The sequence below is a fragment of the Lytechinus variegatus genome, chromosome 2 (genome assembly GCF_018143015.1).
Source record: "Lytechinus variegatus isolate NC3 chromosome 2, Lvar_3.0, whole genome shotgun sequence".
Classification (NCBI taxonomy): domain Eukaryota; kingdom Metazoa; phylum Echinodermata; class Echinoidea; order Temnopleuroida; family Toxopneustidae; genus Lytechinus; species Lytechinus variegatus.
The window spans coordinates 18,835,970-18,859,097 of record NC_054741.1 but is presented as its reverse complement, the minus strand read 5'-3'; the positions used below and the strand labels follow the sequence as shown (position 1 = coordinate 18,859,097).

The window sequence follows — 23,128 nt, the reverse complement described above, 5'->3', positions numbered from 1 at the left end:
GGAAAGAGAGATAATGCCAAGGTGTTTACCTCAAAGCAATTCAGAGTGGATGTCAACATTTTCATTTTCAATTTATTTATTTACTTATTCATTTGCTTTTGAAGTTTTATCTCACTCCATCAAACGGGTCTTTTAATTTTTGATGAGTTTGGATGTTGTTTTTAGAAAGCTGGTGTAGATAATAGTCAAATCAATATATGAAGTGATGGCTAATAGATATCTCTGGATGCAAAGAGTCTAAAGAGAGCAGGGATCGAGTATTGGCTTGGGATCACTGAAACCTTCATCATTCCGTATTGTTGCATGGAATTTTCTTTTTTATTTCGCAAGTACACAGGAAGCAAGAATGGCATGACGCAAGCAGGTAAAAAACACCCCATCTCACCAAAATCCATATTTGCCTATTGCTGCAGTCCCATTGTATGCATGCTCAATGAAACCTAACCATACCGTTTATGCAGTCAACCATGAGGTGATGTATTCAAGGTTTGTATCCTCTCTCTATTTTCTCTTTCTCTCCCTCCCACTTCCAAACACAATCTCTATCCCCAACTCAGAGAGATGTGAGATCATGGCTTGTTATAATGTAATGAACTTGATTTACAGATCAACCCAAGCAGAACTTTATTCGTATTTTGGGAGGAGGGCATAATGCAGCCGAGTGTAGGAGATGTTTGTCATTCTTCCGAGACAGACCTTCGCCTCCCCAACAGCACAAAAGTGTTTTTCAATTCCATAAAGCTCCCTTATTCCGTGATTTTTAAAGGTGTAAAGCAAACTGTTGGTATTTTTTTCCACCATTAAATAACTGCAAACAGTATTGCATTTCAAAGGTGATGTGCTGGATGACTGGGCTCATGTTATCCGTAATTCAACACAAATATTCGGGAGTGATAACAAATATTGCATTGATAAAACTTGCTTCCTTTATTTTCTCTTGAAAGTGTGGCGTGGTATTTAATTACAGAGCATAACACTGGCATACAAATTGATGCAGTGATATATAGTTAATATGCATGATGACTATGAATGGGGAGGGGGGGTGGGGTAAAAAGCAGATTGGCAGGGACAGGGCAAGATGTGCTGGTAGCGGCTGATCGAACAGTATCCTCCTCCTTTGCTTAGACATATCAAAGACTACCAACATAATTATCCACTTAGTGACCTCTCAATAAAATAAGCCTAAGAGCAAACTGAACTTTGCCTGATAAAACAGCATCTTATATAGCCTAATTATGATGGGTGGTGTGACTGTAGTCTGGAAAAAAAAGTTCGGCAAGCTAACCAGCAGAAATTGAAAGATGGTGATCATGTAACACGGTCTTATTTCCTGGAGGATGCTAGTGTCCAAGATAAAATATGCTTCATTCAATAGAATAGGTTTTTCTGGACTATCTGATCAAAGAGTCTCATGGAATGCTAATATTGAAAATTAGAATGCTGTTTGGCCAAGAATTCTTCACTTAAAAAAAAAAACTACTGTCACAAACTCGCAATTCTATTCATCTCCCATTTCGCATTCATTCCATCATTTTTCAGTTTTCATCATATTTTCTCTTTTCTCTTTTTAATCAAAGACATTTTATTACTTAAATACAATGGAAAACTATATCACACTAATTACTTAATTAATGTTGACAATTGCCAGCATCAATGGCAAATCGTCCAAACTAATGAAATAATACAGGGATAGAATGATACTGAAATGGAATCCATCCCTGGCAGATTAGAGGCCAGATATAACATTTAGTCATCAAAAGACAATGGAGTCTGCAGCAACTTTATCTCTCTTTCTCTCCCTCTTTCTCTCTGTAGTGTTATTTGCAGATGTGCACACAAGAGGGAGGATAAATCTGTGTATTGTTCAATAACTCTGGGAGTATAATCATATCCTTACATAATTATGGTTTTTAAAAAAAAAAGGCAAAATGGTAGCACTAATGATCCATTTGTAACATGAAAAAAAAACTGAATTTTTTCCTTGATGACCTATACTAGATATCCGTATTCAAATTGCTCGTATTGGAATACTAAAGAAAATTACAAACACAATAATTTTAATAAAACAAATTTGCAGTTCTCGGACAATAGCATGAAAATGATGCATGTGTAAAGAATGAGAATTCAAAATGATCACACTTGAAATTGATTCTTTGTTTAAACTGCACCCCATTAACCCTTTTCTTCCTGAAACGTTCATGACCCCTGTATTGTCACCATAGTAACCTAGGAAGTGATGGAAGCTTAAGGTCAATTGACTGTTCCTAGTTTTATTCTCTAACTATGGTCAATAAATGTGCAAAAACAAAATCCATATCTCCAAGCCATTCTTTAATGTGCTAAAAGACTATGTATTTTTTTTCAATAAAAAAAGGAAACAGGCTGGTATCTCTCTCCTAATTTGCATCACAAATTCACAATCTTATATCTGGTGGTTTCCCATACCGATGATTGGTCCCAGTCATCATTTCTTCATGCCTTCAAAATTTGAAGAAAATTCTGAGTGTGAGATTATATCAATACAAAACTAAAATGCTCTCTGTTAATACAATAAATGAGTAATTACTATTTACACTTTAATAGTTAGACTATAATTGTAGTTTTTTTAAAGCAACACAGCATACCAATTTGAATCTCACTGCCAACTTTTTTTTTCATTTATTTTTTTTCTCATTTGATTACATATGTCTGTATTTGTACTCTGTTATTGGTTTTGTTATCTATTTTTGAGGGGCCCACATTGTACAAGCATTGCTTTTTAGTGGGTCCCTCCATTTCCATCTTAATTTAATTTCTATTGAAAAATAGTATACTTATTTAAAACCTCCAATGTGTTGCCCAAATCGTGTAAGTTTTTTTTCACAACATATGTATTATTATTTTTGTTTCTTTGCAATGGATACAAATACTTATTTTTATATATATGGTATACAATTTGTTTTTGTTTGATGGAAGTGAAATAAATAAAATTGAATTGAATTGAATTGAACTTATTCTTTGAATATCTACGTATTGTTACGTACCATGGAAAAAAAGGAGAGACACATAAATACATTTTGAAAGGAATGTATCATATCTCCTATTTTACTGGATGAAATTATATATCTGAGATCAAATACAAACTTTTTTTATCTATTATAGCTACATGGACATAAAGTTTATCCATTCAACTTTATTGGGAAATGAAAGTCAAGAAGTGTAATTTTGACCAAAGCTCATAATGAAAACAGCCTGAAATCTTTGAATGTACATGGATATCTCTAATTCCAACTCAGTGCTTTATAGCTGATTACGAAGAAAACTCTGAAGGATGGAAAGATTATCTTCTCCCATTTTGAATTCCTTTCTATGTGATGAATAGATTAAGTATCGGTAGTGAAGCAGGTAGAATTCTTCATCTCCTTTTCCTTAAACTCATTGTATCTTCACATCTTCAGTGCCCATTCTCTCTTTTCATGGGTAGATGAGTTTGATACCCTGTTTGTGTTCCCAAAGCCAGAGTATTTACGCTCTTTGGCACTTTGGTCAACCTGCTTTTACATCTCTTTAGGAAAAAAAGAGAGGACAACTTAAGTAATGCATCATCTATGGGAAGGGTTCTGACAGGCTACAAGCATTAAAGAGAGGTATAATGAAAGAGAAGTAGGGCTAAGTCAAAGTACACACCTCCTAAACCATTGACTGCGTACACACATAGAGTGGAATGGAGCAATCTTCTTTTGGGAGTTTGGCCTTACTCCACTCATCCATCCCATAGATCTCTAAATGCTTAGTGACTAACTCCACAGTTTCTATTCTTCCTCTTCTTTGCTTAACCCACCCTCCCCACTAACAAGTGTGCATCCATTGATTACTCACGCCTGGACCAGGACAAGGTAATGAGAGGATTAAAAAAAAGGGAGAGATTGTTGGTTTGGAACTCAGGCAGGAGCACACAGAAAACAGCCTCGGTTCCACACAATAGACCTCACTTGACGACAAATCAATAGTGCGATGCGGGCATGGTTGAACAGCATTTGCATGATACACAGATACACAGACATGCCTCTCCTCAAAACTTTGTCAATCTAGTCTACACCAAGGCTACTGCTTTTTTTTGCATTATCTACCTGTTTACGGTTTCTTCTCGCTATCTGTCTCTCTAGAGTATCTCCCCCTCCTCTCTCTCTATCATATATAATATACATTTTTAAATTGTTACTTTACTTACTTGGTGAATTACACCCCCCCCCCCTTGGGCCCTCTCCCCCATTGATACATGGGATCTAGTAATGAATGCATGAAATCAGTTCTAAATTATCAAATCATCGCAAGACTGAACTAATATCATTATTACAGCTTTAATAAAAACATGATTTTCAATTTTATCAAAAGTCTATTTGAGGATTTAGCCAGATAATAGTTTGGGAAGTTTGGGACATATGCAAGTTATTTGTATGGTACTAACTTTCAAAATACCCACTTTACTTACAACACATATTTAACTAAACATATTTAGGGAGATGATATGAAAAGCTTAGTTCAACAACAAAAACAAAAAATTACACCCGAGACCAAGTGTTCTAATTGCACGGACCTCCTCCAGTTCCAGTCCGAAGTTTTCAAATAGCATACCTCTTGAAAAAGCACTGAACTAACAACAATTGCCTTGCTCCAACCAAACAACAAAGTCCTCCATATCTTTTCTAGCAAGAGGTCAAGGTTTATCCAAACTTTACATCGGAAAACAAGAGAGACAATAACAGGGATCGCAGTCATTATTGAAAAACAATTAAATCGTTGAGGAGCTTACCTCAATGGTATTGATGAAGGAAAGCGCTCAGCGACAGAGGAAAAGACAGTTAAGGAAGTGATGGAAGATGTTGATAAGAGATGATATGGCCTTAGTTTTTAGAACAAATCTTGAAGGTTACATTTTTTTTTAAATCTAGGCTCTTTATGACAATTTGGGGCATATAAAATGTTGTAATTTATCCACAATTTGACAAAATATATAAAATAATAATTTGATTTGATTTTATTTATTTCTGCATTCAAGATAATATATGCAACATAACAATAAGGTGATACAATTCAGTTTCACAAAGTAATAAAGCAATAGTCATAATAAAGCAATGAAAAATAAATATAGACTAGAAGCAATATTCAATCGAAAAAAAAAAAAAATAACAGTTTAAATGAATGCAGGAGACCGCCATCGTGAGCGGTTAAGCTTGAAAATGATGGCGGGCCGATAATGCAAACAAGTTAGATTTTATTCAATGTGCTTACAATAATAGACCTACTTAATAGGAATAACATTTAAATAGTGCTTATCATTATTGGAACCTCATAAGTATCATCATAAGATCATGTAATTCTGGCTTGCCTCCATACAGTGTGCGCGCAATATCCACTCCCTGGGGAGTATTCTGATGAACCGTAAAATTGTAACAAGGAGATTTAATATTAAATCTAATTAAAAATCATATCTAGTTTTTAGTTATAAAGTGATAATTAGGGGTCTCTCTCTAAATAAATAAGGGACTTTGATTCCTCAAATGCCTTTTTTAGTATTATGATGATGCAGAAGTTTAGCATGGAATTATGAAGTCCCATTTCTACTTGGTCACAGTTGTGACATCGGGAAACGGAATTCACATCTAAAATTCAATAGTCCTTTTTATCTAGGTGTGACTATCATTAAACAAGGGCCGTGATCGCGTACTCCATTTTCAATAGATCCGCGCTCCGTGAGAGGAGCCGATGTGAAAATATAGTAGGTAAAGGGAAAAATGAAAGGGTGGAAAAAACGATGCGCAAAATGGGCGTTGTCGGAGCGCTGAAGTGTCGCAAGAAAGAGCTCGATCGAATCGTCGCGTCGGGACTGTTCTCCGCGGCCACGACGGACACGGCCAAACGTGGGATCCGTATAGGTTCAAGGAGAGTGATATCTCCTTGGGCTGTCCCTCAAATTAGGCGAAAAACCTATGGCTACAAATATAGAAACGCGAGTAAAATGTCCACTCCAAAAGCGGGCCGGTATCTTTTTGCAAATGTACTAGGATGAACGATCTGCTATTACATGTATAAGAAATTATTCCTTTCATAATTTAGGCCAACTCGAGAGTTTCTTGAACATCTTCTTTTCGAAACCACATGGTCCACGAATGGTCCAAATATGTGGAAGAACTGAACACGAGTATACAAGTGCCACGAACTTTTCCTTGAATGATTGGTTTTACAATTAAGGACAACTTAACTTGTAATCAAAAGCAAAGTAGCATTCAAATTGACAAACCCTTTTTTCGCATTTTTTAATTAAAAAAGTGGGATTCGAAAACACCGCGCAAGACCTCATTACTAGGGCTAAAAAATGAACAATTTACTAATTATAAGAATAAGGTGAGGCTATCAATGCTGATGATAAAAAAAAACCATCAGCAAAGAGTAAAATGAATTCTCATTCATTCATTCATTCATAACGGGTTCGAATGCAAAGCAAGCGAGATAGACAATAACACGCTTTTAATTTACACTTCCCCAATTCAAACTTCCTCCTTCCTTTCAAGAAGACTTATCCGCCTTCTATTCTATCCATACAGACTATACATTACCAGCATATAGCTCTACGGCACTACGTAACATTTACAATAAATACGGGCAAGTAGGGTGCTGTGGTGTACAGATTAGTGTGAGCCACAAATAAGTTGTCATCTTATAAGAACCAAAAGCAATTTCTGAGGAGATGGGCAGCTCTAAAGACATAAACTAGTCAAAAGACTATACCAAAACAGTGTCCCGAAGTTAGAAATCGATACTGAACCATGGCATTTAAAAATTGGACATCGAATCACAAACAATCATCATCTGTCTGTATCATCAGATCTCATCACTACCACTGCTAGATAACATGCATACCTGTACTAACAAATAACAATATATGGCCCCGAATTTACTCCCACGAAATTTGTCACAGTTGCTTGCGTTCCAATGCATGATCTTCAAAAACTAAAAAATGAACTTTGGGAGAGAGAGAAAAAATGGGATGCGCCTCGACGCAAACTTCCATACAACCTTCAAACAAACACCATTTGAAACATCAGCAAGTCACAACACATCATCCTTATATCAACATTACACAAAATAATCATCACTATCTTTTAGTTTCAAGAGAAGTAGTTAGTTTGTAAAAGGAACAAAAAAGGTTGATGGAGGAATTCAAAACTTACCATCGGAGAGTCGGGCAGGAGCGGGTTGCTTACGCCTTGACATGATGCGAAAATAGTTTCACAGCAGCATTGCAGATCGAGGATGCGGTTTTTGCTCACAGCGATAGTCTGGCTGGCTCGCATTCATCGCACACACCAAGGAGATCTCCATGCACACACACAAGAACAAACCCTATACAATTTACACGTATACCACCGCACACACACACAGAGTAAACGTAACTCATGAATAATTCATCAGCTGATGTCTCCGCTCTTCTCTTCTCCTACATGTGGTTGCATTGCGGAGCCATCAGCACACACGATGAAAAGAGGATACGAGTTTTTATCTTGTACTTCGCTCCGGTGGCGCGCGGGGTTTTCTTTTCTGTACAAACTTGTGCACTCTTTACACACTTTGAATAGTGTTTGGCGACTGGAAAATAAAAAACTAAATAAGGACTGTTGAGGATTATCATGTGATGCCACGACGAAGAGAACTTTACTCTTCATGCGGATTGGAAGTTGAACTCAAATTGGGCAGTGAAGCCAGCTATCGATGTGCAAATATGCAAGGGTTATGTCTACTCAGTAACTTATAGGGCTCATTCTCTCATGCCAATGCATGGCTTGTATTTCATCATCTAGATGACGAGTATAATCTTTGTTCACACCTGAATTGCTATTATCAGTCTGATATACACATCACTGGTGCGCCACAGCATGAAACTCAAAATGTTTTTGTTCATATTCGAACTGACTCGAAAACCTGCTTAGAGCATAACGAGATGATGAAGTTCACGAAAAGGCCGTGTTGCCATGGTAACGAGGGACGACTTCTGACCCATCTCCACTCCCTCCTCTCCTTTCCCATTCCACGATGAGATGTCATAACTTTCCTCCAGAAATACGTGATGCAGACATAACCAAATTCTGAATAGGTTCTATAGGTGTTCCATAAAGCTGTTCGTAAGTTATGGAGCGACTCTAAAGGAATGGTCCGGGCAGAAAATATTTATATCTTAATACATAGAGTAGAATTCACTGAGCAAAACTTGACGCCGAAAATTTCATCAAAATCGGATAACAAATAATAAAGCTATTGAAGTTTAAAGTTTAGCAATATTTTGTGAAAAAAGTCGTCATGATTATTCATTAGGCGAGCTGATGATGTCACATCTCCACTTTTCGTTTTCTTATGTTATATAAAATCATATTTTTTTCATTATTTCACACCTGTGTGAATAAAATGTCTCCCTTATAATGAAATGAGTTGCAGCAATAAATATCTAATGCACTAAATCAGTTGTCAATCCAATTTTTCTAGTTCTTGGAGGAAAAAATGAATAAACCTAATTTCATATAATAAAATACAAAAGAACAAGTGGAGATGTGACATCATCAGCCCACCTAATGAATATTCATGACGACTGTTTTTACAAAATATTACTAAACTTTAAAATTCAATCACTTGGCTATTTTTTATCCGATTTCGACGAAATTTTCCTCATTTTGCTGAATGAATTCTACTCTATTTATTAAGCTATAAATACTTTCAGCCTGGACCATCCCTTTAAGAAAGAATGGTGATCCTTTTTTGTGGTAAATGGTTTACACCATAAATACTTCAAATTCGTCACCATGCTTCCAACAAAATCCCGAATCAGAAGTGAGATTTCGATTTCATAAAGAGAATTGTGGAGAAGACGATCTCATTCATCTGTATATTGTTAACAGAAATGAAATTTATAATTTTGAAGCACATGCATTTTGTGGCAACTAGTTAATTTGATTTTCCCATTATGACTGCCATATCGGTGAGATGAATGATTTCGTTTTCAGAAAATTTAGATGCAGTGCTTTGCAATGAAAATTGCATCTCAAAACTCCATACCATCTCCAATGCTGGTACAATGTAGTAAGGCTTTGCATTGGTGCTGGTGGGTGTGTCAAAAATATAATTATACTACGCATGCGTTTTAGCATTCTCTCTGAGTTATATTGGAACAGATGTTGAGAAGAGAGAGACTATTGGTATCACTGGTGGCTATCCGTCTTGGTTGAGAAAAATGTCATGTGTGTATACATGACTGTGTTACCAACTTCATCCGAAGTAATAGCGATGCCCACCCTAACAAATTTGAAAACATTTTCCCTTTTTAATTACTTTAATTACAAATTTTCACTTAAACGCAAGTTTGAACCAATTACTCCCTGTTCAACCCTGAATTTAAAAAACGACTGATTGTTCTGAGCTTGGTCTCTTCGCTCTCTCGCTCAGTTTTTTTTTTATTTTTTTACATTTTATGGATGGATTCTTGTCCTAAGAAAACAAAAGTCAACTTTCAGCACTAATGGGAAAGTTGTCACTAACTTCCTTGTCACAATTTACTATTTCCTTATTCATTCCAAACATTCTTTTTTGTGGGTTTTCTTTCTTTTTAACAAATCACTTCATTTTAATTTTTATATTTATGTTTTATTTATCAAGTGCATTTTAAGTTAGTGACAACAAACCCAAACAATCAGTGCCCTCTACGTCCACTTCACTCTAAAAACACCGAGTAAACACCCTATATTGGATAGAAAGGGAAATGTTTGCGTAAGATTTACACAATATTTGATATCTTTTACCCAACCAACATGCATGTTCCCATTTTACCCAATGATTGTGTAAATCATATTTTTTAGAGTGTTGACATGTCTGAATGTGTTTTCGCACCCCTTCCCCTGAATGCCCGTATCAGCCCCTCCCTAAACTTGTTTCACCCCCCCCCCCCACTTTCTTCCTCTGTTCTTCTCCATCTGTCTCTCTCCATCATTGTTGTCACCCCCTGAATAAATCAGAAAGCAAGATGCGGGCAGTTTTTTGTTCTGATTTTATAACTCGATGGGAAAATAGCATGTAGCACCATCCATATACCAGCAAACACATTTAATATTCGAATCGAATGTACAGACATCATGATACTACATGGATACATGATAAAAGTGGATAATGTAAAATTGAATGGGAAATGATCGATTAAAATGAATATATAAAATATGCCCGGAAAATATGTGTTAGGGAATATTTAATAGGTACATGACTGATGAAATAAATATAAAGGTAATCACAATTTCGTAATTACTGATTTGAACAGTTTCGTGCGCATGATTCATTTTTTTAATTATTACAGACTGAAATATTGGAGAATAAATTTCAAAATTTCATTAATGCTTACCATTTTTAATTTGTATCTTTTCGTGCTTAATATTTTTGGTTGTTAAAGATTCATGTTGATTTTTATGCTGTAAGATATATATTAATATAGAATTCTTGATACAAGTGGATCGCCTCTGGCAGTCTCGCCTGCATGCCTCGATTCAATATAGCAGCAGTGCTGACTTTGAAAACGACTACAAAATAATAATTCACAAAAAACACAATTCATATAATAGTATGATGCTACATTAATTGACCTTTAATGACATTTGACCTTGATCAAGTGACCTAAGATTTGTGCAAGATGAGCAATGATACTTAATTACCCCTATGTCCACATTTCATTAACTATATCCATAAACTTTCAAAGTTATGGTGGCAATTCAACAATTATCCCCAACATGACCAAAATTCATTGACTTTAAATGACCTTTGACCTTGATCATGTGACCTGAAACTCGCACGGAATGTTTAGTGATACTTTATTAATCTTATGTTAAAGTTTTATGGACTAGCTTCATATACTTTTTAAGTTATGATGACATTTCAAAAAAATAATATTCTTAGGTTAAGATTTCGATATTGATTCCCCCATATGGTCTAAGTTTATTGACCTTTGACCTTGATCATGTGACCTTAAACTCAGGCAGGATGTTTAGCAATATTTGATTACCCTTATGTCCAAATTTAATGAACTAGGTCTACGTACTTTCTAAGTTGTGATGTAATGTCAAAAACTTAACCTTAGGTTAAGATGTCAAAGTTGACGACGCCGCCGCCGTCGGAAAAGCGGCGCCTATATGCACGAATTATTTTTCTTATGTAATCCCCTTCTCCCTACTTTTCTTTTTTCTTTCTTTCTTTTTATCTCTCTCCCTCTCTTCTATCTCATTCTGTCTCTCCATCCCTCAGTCTTTCTCTTTCTCTGTCTCTCTTGTCTCTCTCGTTCTCTGAACTCTCAACACATCATGGCGTCGCATCACCTGTTGCCACTCCGCTTCCTGCTGTTGCCATTGCCATGGTAACGATGACTTGCTCCATTCCTCGTTTCCAAGCCCTTGTTGTATGTCGCAGTTAAAAAAAGGAGCAGATCTATCACTTCGTTCTAACCAAAAGCGACAGAAAATACCGGCCTGTTTTGAGATGATCGCTCAATGACCCACGAATACAATAGCCGCACCCCCGTCCATTGTGTTCTCCACGATAAAACCGGGTATTTAAAAATGTCTCCTCCACACCTGACTAACCACCAATCAAAGAAATGAGCAGTGCTGTCTTTCAAAGATGCTGAAGGGATGTACAATAGTATTCTCCTCGGATAGACGAGGAGGAGGGGCGGTGGAAGGGCTAGTTATCTTCGGATCGGAGGCTATTGTAATGGAGAAGTTAATTAAAGAACGCTGGTGTGTATAGAGCATGAGTTCTCTTAACACACAGCTGAAGACGACAGCCTTTGATGTGTGTTGTGGTTGAAGACATAACGTGAGAAAAGACATTAAATGAGCAAGATTAATGGAAAGGTTATCTAAACTTCTATGTCAATTGCAAAACTACCCGCTCCCAGCATTTGAAATTAGTTTCAGTATTATCCAAATTGGACAAAACACGTGAGCTGAGAAATCATAGTCTGTATCCCACTCCTGACACCAAAATATAGTCAACGATCAAATTCTATTTAGCTGAAGAAATTATCGTGTGGTTTTCATTGCCTTTAGTTATTTTAAAGGAATAAGACAGTGTTATATATATAGATACATGCCTATAAATCCATAATACCAAAACACGTTCGTATTGATCTATAGGGGTTCCAACAAAAATGATTAAAAAACCTATGCAAAATTAATGTTAGTAAAAAGTTGCCAAATCATCGGGGGGGGGGGGGTAAACGTGAAAAGCAAACGAGGGAAAAAAAAACTTTTAAGACCTCGTGGCAGATCCAGTGATCCGAAAGACCCTTGCCTCATCCCTGCGGGGAAGTTTGCATATTTGAAAAACAGTCCCCAAAATGCGCATACAAATGGGGGCCCTTTCTGTGGTTTTTAAAGGAGTATGACGGGGGTGAAACACATGCATGTATATATTTCATGTAGCTTGCCAAAAGAAAATTATAGCCTATACGGGAAAATGCTTCTTGATAAAGTTGATAACTCCCCCGGTTATTTTTTATTTGTATTATTATTATTTCATTTTTTTTTTTGGGGGGGGGCTTGTAGCAGAATAAAAAAGGGTCCATGTACACCATTGATCAGTCCATCATCTGTCGCTGATGAAACCAGCATAATGTAACATAGCTCAAAACCTATGCATGAGTGCACCACACATTATTTTTTGTATTTTAATATCTGACCAGCTACCAGTTATAGGGAAGGTTCTCAGTACTATAGCCAGAATAGTAATTTGGTCTTCCAAAAAAAAAAAAAAAAAAAACCCAGCTTATCTCAAAGAGTAATTCTTCTTCTGTATAATGGCAAATGTCAAGTTGTATAGAATTGAATATAAAACAAGGTATAAGAGTTTCTGTGGCACACGTTTTTGGGGGAATGCTTGGAAAATTCACTGAGATTGCAGTGGGCCCTGAACTTCGAAGATATTTTTGAAGCTCTCGCCTTGTTTCTTCTCCATTCAATCAAGTAATTGTGTGGGTTGTTAATTGTTGACCAATTTAAACAAGTTTATTAAGCTTATTGCTTATTTTGATCTCATAAAAATTAAAACTAATTTTGGTTAAATAAACACGATAAATAAATTTCAATTTTTCTTCGTTATATAACAATTTGGTTTGATTTTGTTGTCTATAAACATGCGGAATTGCGTTTTTACCCATAATGACGTAATATGATATTTTATCAATTTTATCCTTATTTCATATCAACAAAATAAAAGCTATTACAAAAAACGGTGTGTGATGTTCTTTCAATAATAATTGATGCATATTCGACCGTGTTGTCTTCTTTAATGTAACTGCTTTGAGAAAATAAGGCAAACTTGAAAATGGTATATCTACAGCCGCTTTTTATTAAATTTTTGTCAACTTGTTGTGTTCATGGTGGTGGTTGACTTGAACTTCAGCATAATATGACAACGATATGATTTGTTTCATAATTTCCTAGGTTCACTGTTTTACATGACATACTTTTTCAAAATTCATAATGCCCCTTGTATACAGCCATTTGTATTTATCGAATGACACTTAAAGGGTTCATGCTTTTCTGTATCTTCGCCTCCCGCGGATTGTAATTTACAGATTTTTCCGGTTTTCATAAATAAATAAATCGCACAATTCACTTGTCATTCTCACTCTGATTCCATTTTTAAAAAATGAAGGGAAAAAATAAAATGAAATTTTTCTTTATATAACTTTTTCTAAAAAATCGTTGAAAGTACATTTGGATGTTTTTCATTAAAAAAATAATTTAAATGAATTTTTTAGATTATTAAATAAAACATTTTGGTACCGATAAATTCAGTGACAAGCAAAAAAAAAGTTCACTATAAAATGGAGGTAATTTTGGGTTGCTATAGGTCCTTCACGTTTTTTTTCAAACCTGGCAACCATACCCCCCACCCTACCCTACCCTACCCCCATCTTTCCGTAGATCCGCCACTGGGAATCGTTTCGAGGATCGAACCGCATTCAAGACAGGACTCACTCGACCGTTAACTGATATTGTTATATTTGGTATGTTTCACAAGGTCATTAATAACAAAATATATTTAAAAATCGAGACCATTGTTAATCATAACATCTCATCCAAGATCATACAGCACCGTGCTGACTCTCCATAAAACAATTCACATTTTCTCTTTATTTTGAGTCAAGTATAAATAAAGAAATGATTGGATAATTTAGGCGGGATAATGCAATCCATGATCGCAATACCATTATCATTTGGTGACAGTCACATTTATTATCAACACTATTACCAGACCAACCGATACCTGTACATTGAATAACGTAATAGGCTCGTAGCTCTGATCGTTCTGGAGTCGGTTTCGTTGTTGTGACTGTGCCGGATTATCTTCGAGATGCAATGACCTCAAACAGGCTAGAAAACAAAAGGTGAGAGAGTTTAGAAACCATCGGAGAGGGCATCGAGTAAACGACCAGATAATTGGTAGATGGGTCTGTTAGGATGCGATAGCAATCACCTCTCCTCCACATGTTATAACCCGAAACAAAGGAAGTTGAGAAAGAGGAGGATCACCGAGGTAAAAGAGCAACCGGAAGTCACGCACCTACCTCTCTTGTTTATGGATATCACAAACTTCCTGCATCATTTCTATGCATCACAGAATGATTGTACGTACGAGTTCAGAATTCGAGATTTTATAGAAGGAAATAAACTCTCCCGTATATTGACTCAGTATCATTCAAGAGAGTTCTTCCATGGATCCTACTAAAAGTTCCATGCTGTAGACCCCCCCCCCTTTTTTTATGGCCATGATGTAACACATTACGACATACAACAAGTAAAGTCATCTTTACAACTAACATTTTATTGGTTGAAATCTGAAATTATTATAAACGGAAGACCAAGTCTGGTGATCGGGCTTTCCAGAAAGCTGCACCAGCACAGTGGAATTCTCTCCCGCCAACTTTTTAGAAATATTACCCAACTTGAGCAATTCAAAGTACAATTAAAAACCCACCTATTTCACTTCAGAAATAAAGTAAGTTATATGTTCGAAGTATGTTTGATATTCTTTGATGTTTATAATCACTGGCGGATCCAGGGGGAGGGCATAGCCGGCCCGTGCCCCCCCCCCCTTTGAGAGACACAATTTAAAATTTGTAATGTAAAATGACGTTAAAACAGAAATGTGGCCCCCTTTTGAAAGTGAAGAACTTTTTTTTTTGCTTGTCAATTTTTTTCGTGAAAGAAATCTCGTTAATTTTTGTAACTTTTTTTTTTTTTGGGCATAGACGTGGTCATGGGGGGGGGGCTTGTCAAATTTTTCCTCGGGAAAAATGTGCCCCCTTTCGAAAAATCCTGGATCCGCCCCTATTTATGTATACTACGATTCTACCCATATATTTTCCGCTTTTCTTCACGCATAGAGGTGCTATACGCGTCCGGAAGAACTGTTCTCATGAGATGAGGAATTATTTTGGAGAAAAAAAAGACGTCATAAACGTGAAAATTTGTAAACGTTTGCCATAATTTCCATTGTAGAATAAAAGGTTTTATCATTCAATTTCTTGCAGTTAAAAATCGGTACAATCGATCGGTATGTATATAGCTGTAACCAAAGCTACAACCGTTTACCAGTTTCATAATACCCCTGAAAATCAGCATGTTTCAAATTATCTAAACTATTTTACGATATTTGGATACAACATTTTTTATTGGTTGATGAAACTATCAAACGACGTGAGAATGTTTAGCTCTTGCATCTCTTCCCTGTGATAACATCCGTTATATTGACCTCATCATGTTTTGTCATCTCCGTTTCTATACCACGTTCTTTATCGACTTTTACGTAAATATGCACGGTACTTATGCATGATCATTGCTCGAATTATAGATGAATATTTTTTTAACAACGTGTAAACAGGCATGTAAACTAGTCTGCAGGCATAGACCCTGATTGGAACTTTGATCAACAAGTGTGCCTCCGCGCAAAGACTAGTACGTACAAAACTTGCTGAGCGAGAGGGCCTTCAGTACTGAGGCATATAGGCTGCATATTCAGACCCTTAACTCGAGTGAAAGGTTTGCCTAGCAGACTTCACGTAAACTGCCGCAGAAATACACAATATCGATCATGCGTCAGAGGTATTTTTTTTTTGGTACTGGCGCTACAAGGGGGTAAAACACTAATGTCTACTAATTATTCTGAGGGGCGGGTTGACTGCCCACAATCTGAAAAAAAAATATTAAGGTGGGGGAGGGTTGAGAAAGAACATGGAAACGATGTGTCTTGGTCATCTTTTGAGAAAATAACTCAAACTTACATAGGCCTACAACTCCCGTGGCATGCTTGCAGAATGGTGAAAAATGAAATGTTTTAATCATAACTTGGACAAAAACTTCATTTTTTTTTATTATCCTTCATGTGAAGGTTTTAATTTCGTAGTGAAAATTCTGCAAAATTATCAATGGCGAAGATAACCAAAATACGGTACCGCAAATTAAGAATGGCTTCAATATTTCTATTTATTCGACCTTATCCATCCTTGGCCTATTAAATCCTTACCTATGTAGGCTAAAAATGGCTGGCCGAAATGGATCGTAATGCTCTAATAATCAACTGTTATACACCGGTCTGGGATGGCCTCGTGTTGTTAATTAATACAATGATGGTGATGACAGTCTCCAAATTTAGCATGGTCATCGTCGTCTTCGTCGCCAAAATCATCATGATCATCATCGTCATCATCATCATCATCATCATCATCATCATCATCATCATCATCATCATCATCATCATCAGCGTCGTCATCATCATCATCACGATCATCATCATAACCCTAATAATCATTATTGTATTACTACGATGGCAATTATATACATATACAATGTTTGTCCTTGCACTCGGTCATTGAATTGAATTATTTTAGTTTCACAATATATTGCTCGGCGGTTGCAAATAACAAGACCGGTGGATTTTTAACCGAGAGGTTTAGGATCTCAAAAAGGTGGAAGGTTGTTTGATAGAGCTGAGAAGATACTGGTTCTTGAATACTGGTCCTTTCAGATATATATCTTTATTTTGTATATTTTGTATACTGTTCTGTTAAATTTGTATGTAAATCTTTTTACTATGTACAATTATTTACAATTCAGCCATTGGCTGCCAGGAATGTTATGATGCCTAATAAAATACCATTATTATATTGAAAGTGTGTTCTCCCTAGTCCCTACACCATGTATGCCTACTTTTAGCCTATCACAGACGAGTTCTTGTGCAGAGAGAAGAAAGAGGGCGCCCGTATAGTATTTCATTACGATCGTATCATCACGATTGCTGACCGGGTACACCCCGTTTTATTTATTTATTTTTTTTATTTTTACAATTTTGATCTGCAAAGTTTCGAACTATTTTTATCGATGTTACCACAATCTTTATTTTGTAATTTACTTCTAAATGTGCCGCACTAGGGAACAAATTCAATCACAATAAAAGAGAGAAAACTCGGATTGAAAAAGAAAAGCAACGTTTATTATGCTTACTGTTAAAATTCATATTTTCTATAGCTGTTTTCCCAATACAATAGGCCTACTTTTCTACATGACATTTTTGGAAAACTTTCAGTTATCTGAACATGCAGACGATAACAATAATCTGCATTAATTATATTGCTTCAGGCTGGAACATTCCCAAATCTGCTGCCGAATCGTATATTTATCAAGTTTACAAACTGCATGTTTTATTAACTTTATTTTGTGGGACTTTTCCTTTATCATGTGTGTTAAAAACATATGAGTGGCGTTTCAAGAAAATCAACATTTTGACGTAGGCCTATACCAATATTAATTGTAACACAGCGTGTCAGATACCAAGTGGAGGTTGATGTAGGCCTACAAACAATGATGGATGAATAAAGATTAACGATTTGACTATTCTGTAGGCCTAAATCGTCAATAAAAATATAAAGGTATTTTCAATCACATGCAACCTTATCCTAAACTGAAAAAAAATAGCGGAAACACGTCTAACATCGATCAGACTCTCATCATTCATCATTCATCATCATCATTATCATCATTATCATCATCATCATCATCATCATCATCATCATCATCATCATCATCATCATCATCATCATCATCATCATCATCATCATCATCATCATCATCATCATTCATCATCATCATCATTCATCATCATCATCACCATCATCATCCTCCTCCTTCTCCTCCTCCTCATTCTCCTCCTCCTCCTCATCATCATCATTATCATCATCATCGATCATCATGCAGCTTCATATCACCACCTGCTGCACCACCACCATCGGTGTCTTCATCATCTGATCACCATTAGTATTTTTAATACGTGTGAAACGTGTTTCTTGACCTTTTACCCCTGACCCTGTTCCTTTCTCTTTTATCATTTTGAGATATTGCCCCCCCCCCCCCCTCTCTCTCTCCCTCTCGATCTCGGATGATATGAAATATGCAGCGAATTACATCACGTCACATGCATGATTCATCATCAATCCTATAGCCGGCGGGTTCAAAGGTAAAATTGCTGCCGTGTCCTCTGAGTTTGTTCGGAACAGGGATCGCTCATAAAAGTATAAACTGTGTTTTATTCAGAATGTCGGTTCACGAAACTCTGTTGATGTAAGTAATCCTTACGTATTTCTGTCAAGTTGGTATAAATGTAATAGTGTGTTCATGATGTAGTGATAAACCAACGAATTTTTTAATGTTTGAAAACGAATATGTGTAGTTTTTGTCATTGTAGTCCCGCGTTATGTAAACGGTGTAAAGTTAAATCTAACTTCTATTCTGTTCTCGCTTAACGCGTACATTAGGCTTAAGAGCATGAATTAATGAAGTGCTTCTTCAGCCTGGCTTCAGATTATATTACGCAGGAGGCAGTTTCCATTAAAGGCATATGCGATTTAGTGTTATCAGGTTTTCATGAATTCAAACTGCACAGGAGGACTGCGTGCTATGTATTGCTAGCCTTGGCGAAAGACAGTCAGTAATCAAGATGGCGACATAAACATGGGGGCAAGTTTTCCCCATCTTTTCATAATGTATTTCACGTTTTTAATGAATTCTTGTTTAAATATAATATCAATATCATAGAAATGTTGGAAATTAAGTCGTATCCCATTTGGGCTATTCCACGGTTACTCACGTTACATTTGGAGACACCTTGACTCGTACTTGGAGCTGTAACTCCATTATTATTGATAGGAACTAAACATCTCCTTATCACAACAAAGTACACAGTCTGACTATCCTTCGTATAAAAACAAAACTTGGGAAATTCTATTATGCTCCTGGCAAATCTTTGGAATGTGTCGGTTACTCACGTTACATGATTTGGACATGCATAAAATGAAAAGTCAACATAAGTGAAAAGTCTCCTCATACAAGGCTTTTATGAAAGTTGATTATATCCATTTCAAAGAAGTATATTAGGGAGACAAACTTTGTATATAATTAAAAAAAAATAGAACACATGGTTTTTACTTGGGGTGCAGATAATATGGTTACTCACGTTACGGTTACTCACGTTACATTTTGTCCATGTATGGTTAACAACACACATGTCATTAAAAATTCAATAATGTGTGTAAAATTCATTGCTAGGAACATCTAAAAGAGATTTTATACCAAAAATTGGAACAATTGGAGCTTTATTAAGGAGTAGGAGGGAAAAGTATGATTTCGCTTACTAATTATGCATAAATTAGCATAATCGCTTAATACCAATTTGCATGAAATAAATTACTAGTATTGTAGATTATGTCCAAGACAACCTGCATGCAAATTTTCGGCGTGATCGTGCGGCCAATGGCCGAGATCTCAAGGGGGGCCTGGGAGCCCCCCCCCTTCCCCCACCCTCCAGGCCATATCAACTCCCAAAATACCCCGGCCTAGATAGGGTTACAGGTAAGGGCATTCAATGTGTTGTTCAAACACTCTTTAAAGTTTGGTTAATCAAAACCAAGTCTGACTAATGCACTCTCGCATTGTGAATACTTCTACTAATATTCAATTTTTTTGTGTGATTGTATGACCACTGATATTTTGATGAACAAAGAGTCGCATCAAAGAGATGTACCCTCATTTTGCTTTTAATTAATCAAAAATAACTTCACAACTAACCATGAGACTTAAAACTTGACATCCCACAGAAAATGTTACCGAACTGAATAATTTTTACTGGTTACTCACATTACATGATGGTTACTCACGTTACAAAGTTACTCACGTTACAGTTTTTCTTCATCAATTTTATAAAAAAATTGTACTTTTTAATGATTTTGATAGTCATCACTGTGTCAAAGATTGTTTGAAGGAAGAGAATTTAAAATCCCACCAATTAACTGTGAAGAATTTTTCTCTCAGAAAACAAAGTCAGTTTTTTCGGTTACTCACGTTACATCACCTGAACAGGTTGCAATATTTATTTTTGAATGAGTACTACAAATTTACTTGAAAAGCGGTTGTGTATTTTAAGTAATTTGACTCTTCTAAACTTCAGAAATATATAAAGTGGTATGTTGTTGCAACAACAAAATGGTAATAAGGCATATTTCATTTTTCACTATTTTTCTTGTATTTTGGTACACAATGGAAGACACAACTTTTGACCATTTTTTTCCAAAGTATACATATGAAAATAAACTTTTTATTTCTTGTTCCTGAAACTATCACCAACCTGTGGAATTGCCCACTTACATGATTTAGGCCTAGGGCTAGATCTTTTACTTGAAGGAAAGTAGAAATCTTGGGGGCAAAAGTTTCTTTTTTTTTTTGCGGTACATGCACGTGAATGGGACGCAATCCCTGGCTCCTTGGAGGGTAAGCATATGTTAGTAAATGATTTTTACTCTCTAGGAGCCTCCTGGCTATCCAGGACCTCAATTAACACTTAAGCTGCCAGAGCAGAGTAGATCTAGTCAGATTTTCAAAAATTGGACCTGAAGTAATAGACGATACAGTGTTTTGATATTAAAAACCAACAAACTGTCTATGTCTCCTTCATAGTTAGTCGATATTCTAACTACTGCTGGACATAATAATGACAGCTTTGGCCACATTTTTTCTGAATTTTATCAGTTTACAACTTACAAAGCAAAGATTACTTGGTTTTGTCTTCAATGCAGGCAAAAAATTATTTTTCATTTTGGAGGCTACTCTTCACAATTACTTTCTGCCTAAAGCTGCAATATTGGATAAGCTTTAACATCGCAATGAATGGGATTTCAAGGGTTCATCTTTTTATAGTTTCAATTAATGTTGTAACCCGCAAGTGAAAACCCGAACCGTACCGTCCCGTATAATCCAATAATTTGCAAGCGGGACCCGCTGACCCGTCGGGTTTTAACCCGCAAGTCAATTTATCTTTGAAAAATTATTTCTGCAATCCCCACACTCTACAGGCTCAAATCAGGAAAATATATGTCTACTACTACCTAGCCTAGATTGAATTTACTTACAATTTGCAAATTCGCCTTTTATTCCGGAGAGAAAATGTTTTTTGGGTGACTTTGTAGTTTGTACCACGAAATGGGTCCGCTCTGATCTCGAAATTGAAAGCATTACGCAATTAACGCCTCGGATCGGAGCTAGCGAGCCGCAGCTCAGCGCGCTAGCTAGCGCTCAGCCCAGGCTGCCCAGCAAGGATCGGCAGACGGCAATGTTGTTTTTCAGTCCAGGTCGGTCGACACTGCGACTCACAACAATCATAATTACAATATTCAATTCTATGGGACCTCGTCTATAAAGTAATCAAAATTGCAATAAATACCTGGATAATGATACAGTCAATTTTTTCTTCTCGTTTATCTCTATATTATTTCCTTCTGTTTTTGTATTTCATTCGATAATATGGCCGCTAAAACTCGATGTTCAGTTTCCCGTCGCCCGCGTTATGAAATTTGGCCCGCGTTTGAAAATCAAATTCTGAAAATAAACTATTTGGATATCTAGATTCAAAACTGATTTAAAACATTAATATAAGCTTTTCAGTAAGACAATTACTTGTATATCTTGTAAATACCTGCAAATCTTTTCTTTCTTTTTTTGTGAATGGAATGACGCTGCATGCTCGACCATACCTCGAGGGATGTTCGTGCAGGCTCCACTCAACAACCGTAGAAGTGGTGGAGCCTGCACGAACATCGCTCGAGGTATGGTTGAGCTACCTCAATAAATCCCAAAGTCTAGTAACCTCGCGTTGGTGAGTTATCATACGGCCTAGTACTCATCCAAAATAACTTATTTGCTAAAGTAATTATAACTTAAAAATCATTTGTTTTATTTTTCCAGGGGATAAGTTAAATATCAGACAAAAAAAATCATCAAAGCTCAATCTGTTACAAGGCCGACGGGAGACTCACCCACGTACGCATTGGCGCTTGTGCTAGCTAGTCTGAGCTCTGTCTCTCTGCCAGAGCTCTGGGGGACAATTCACTCTGTAAAGGCCTCAATGATGGTGATTTTCTGCTTCAGACAGAGTTTATATTTCGGGTATATTTTTCAAAACTGCCAATGAAGTTTGATGATTTCTTCATTGTCATGTATATTTAAGTTATTAATGAGTTCATTCTCACCAAATTTAGACTCCCCCATAGAGAAATACAATTTTCGTGGAGATCTGCGTTTTCAAAGAACTTCAGGAAAAGTAAGGGTATGTGGGCCTTTATTACATGGCCAAGTACTGGAATTAGATGGAGTAAAAATTAGATATTAAATTCATTTATATCAAGTTCAACTCACAGTCTCACCCACACAAACACACCCACATCCAAGATTCTAGGCATGAAAAAAACTTTAAAAATCATACAATATTAAACAAGTAATAATTAATTTAATAAGTGAACAGGTATTCCTCAAAATACAAAAACGTAGCATTTGAAAAGAGCCCCTGAAATATTGCAAAAAAAAATGAAAATGGAGCCCCCCCCCCAAAAAAAAAAGATTAATTTTTCCCTGGCTTCAAGTTCCACAGAATAAAGTGCGTTAAAAGGTTACAAAAGGTCAAACTTTCATCTTCTGAAAAATAATGAAATCGGTTCCTCATTATGAGCTGGAAAAAATGG

The 23,128-nt window shown here is 36.2% G+C and overlaps 2 protein-coding genes across 3 annotated transcripts in view; one reads left to right on the top strand and one right to left on the bottom strand.

Annotated features, from left to right (window-relative positions):
• The window catches only part of LOC121407494 (ras-responsive element-binding protein 1-like), a 46,160-nt gene extending 34,652 nt beyond the window's left edge, over positions 1-11,508 (bottom strand). Inside the window, exon 1 of one of the 2 annotated variants that reach the window (XM_041598602.1) lies at positions 11,379-11,508. In XM_041598602.1, the coding sequence (XP_041454536.1) occupies positions 11,379-11,436 (58 nt within the window). In that variant the 5' untranslated portion in view covers positions 11,437-11,508. Of the gene's footprint in view, positions 1-7,211; positions 7,435-11,378 lie in introns of those variants that run through there. The other variant, XM_041598603.1, reaches the window with a different exon arrangement.
• A 7,076-nt stretch (positions 11,509-18,584) lies between these two features.
• Positions 18,585-23,128, top strand: part of LOC121407492 (phosphatidylinositol-3-phosphatase SAC1-B-like) — a 34,407-nt gene continuing 29,863 nt past the window's right edge. Inside the window, exon 1 of the mRNA XM_041598601.1 lies at positions 18,585-18,683. Coding sequence (XP_041454535.1) covers positions 18,658-18,683 — 26 coding nt within the window. The 5' untranslated portion in view covers positions 18,585-18,657. The remainder of the gene's footprint in view (positions 18,684-23,128) is intronic.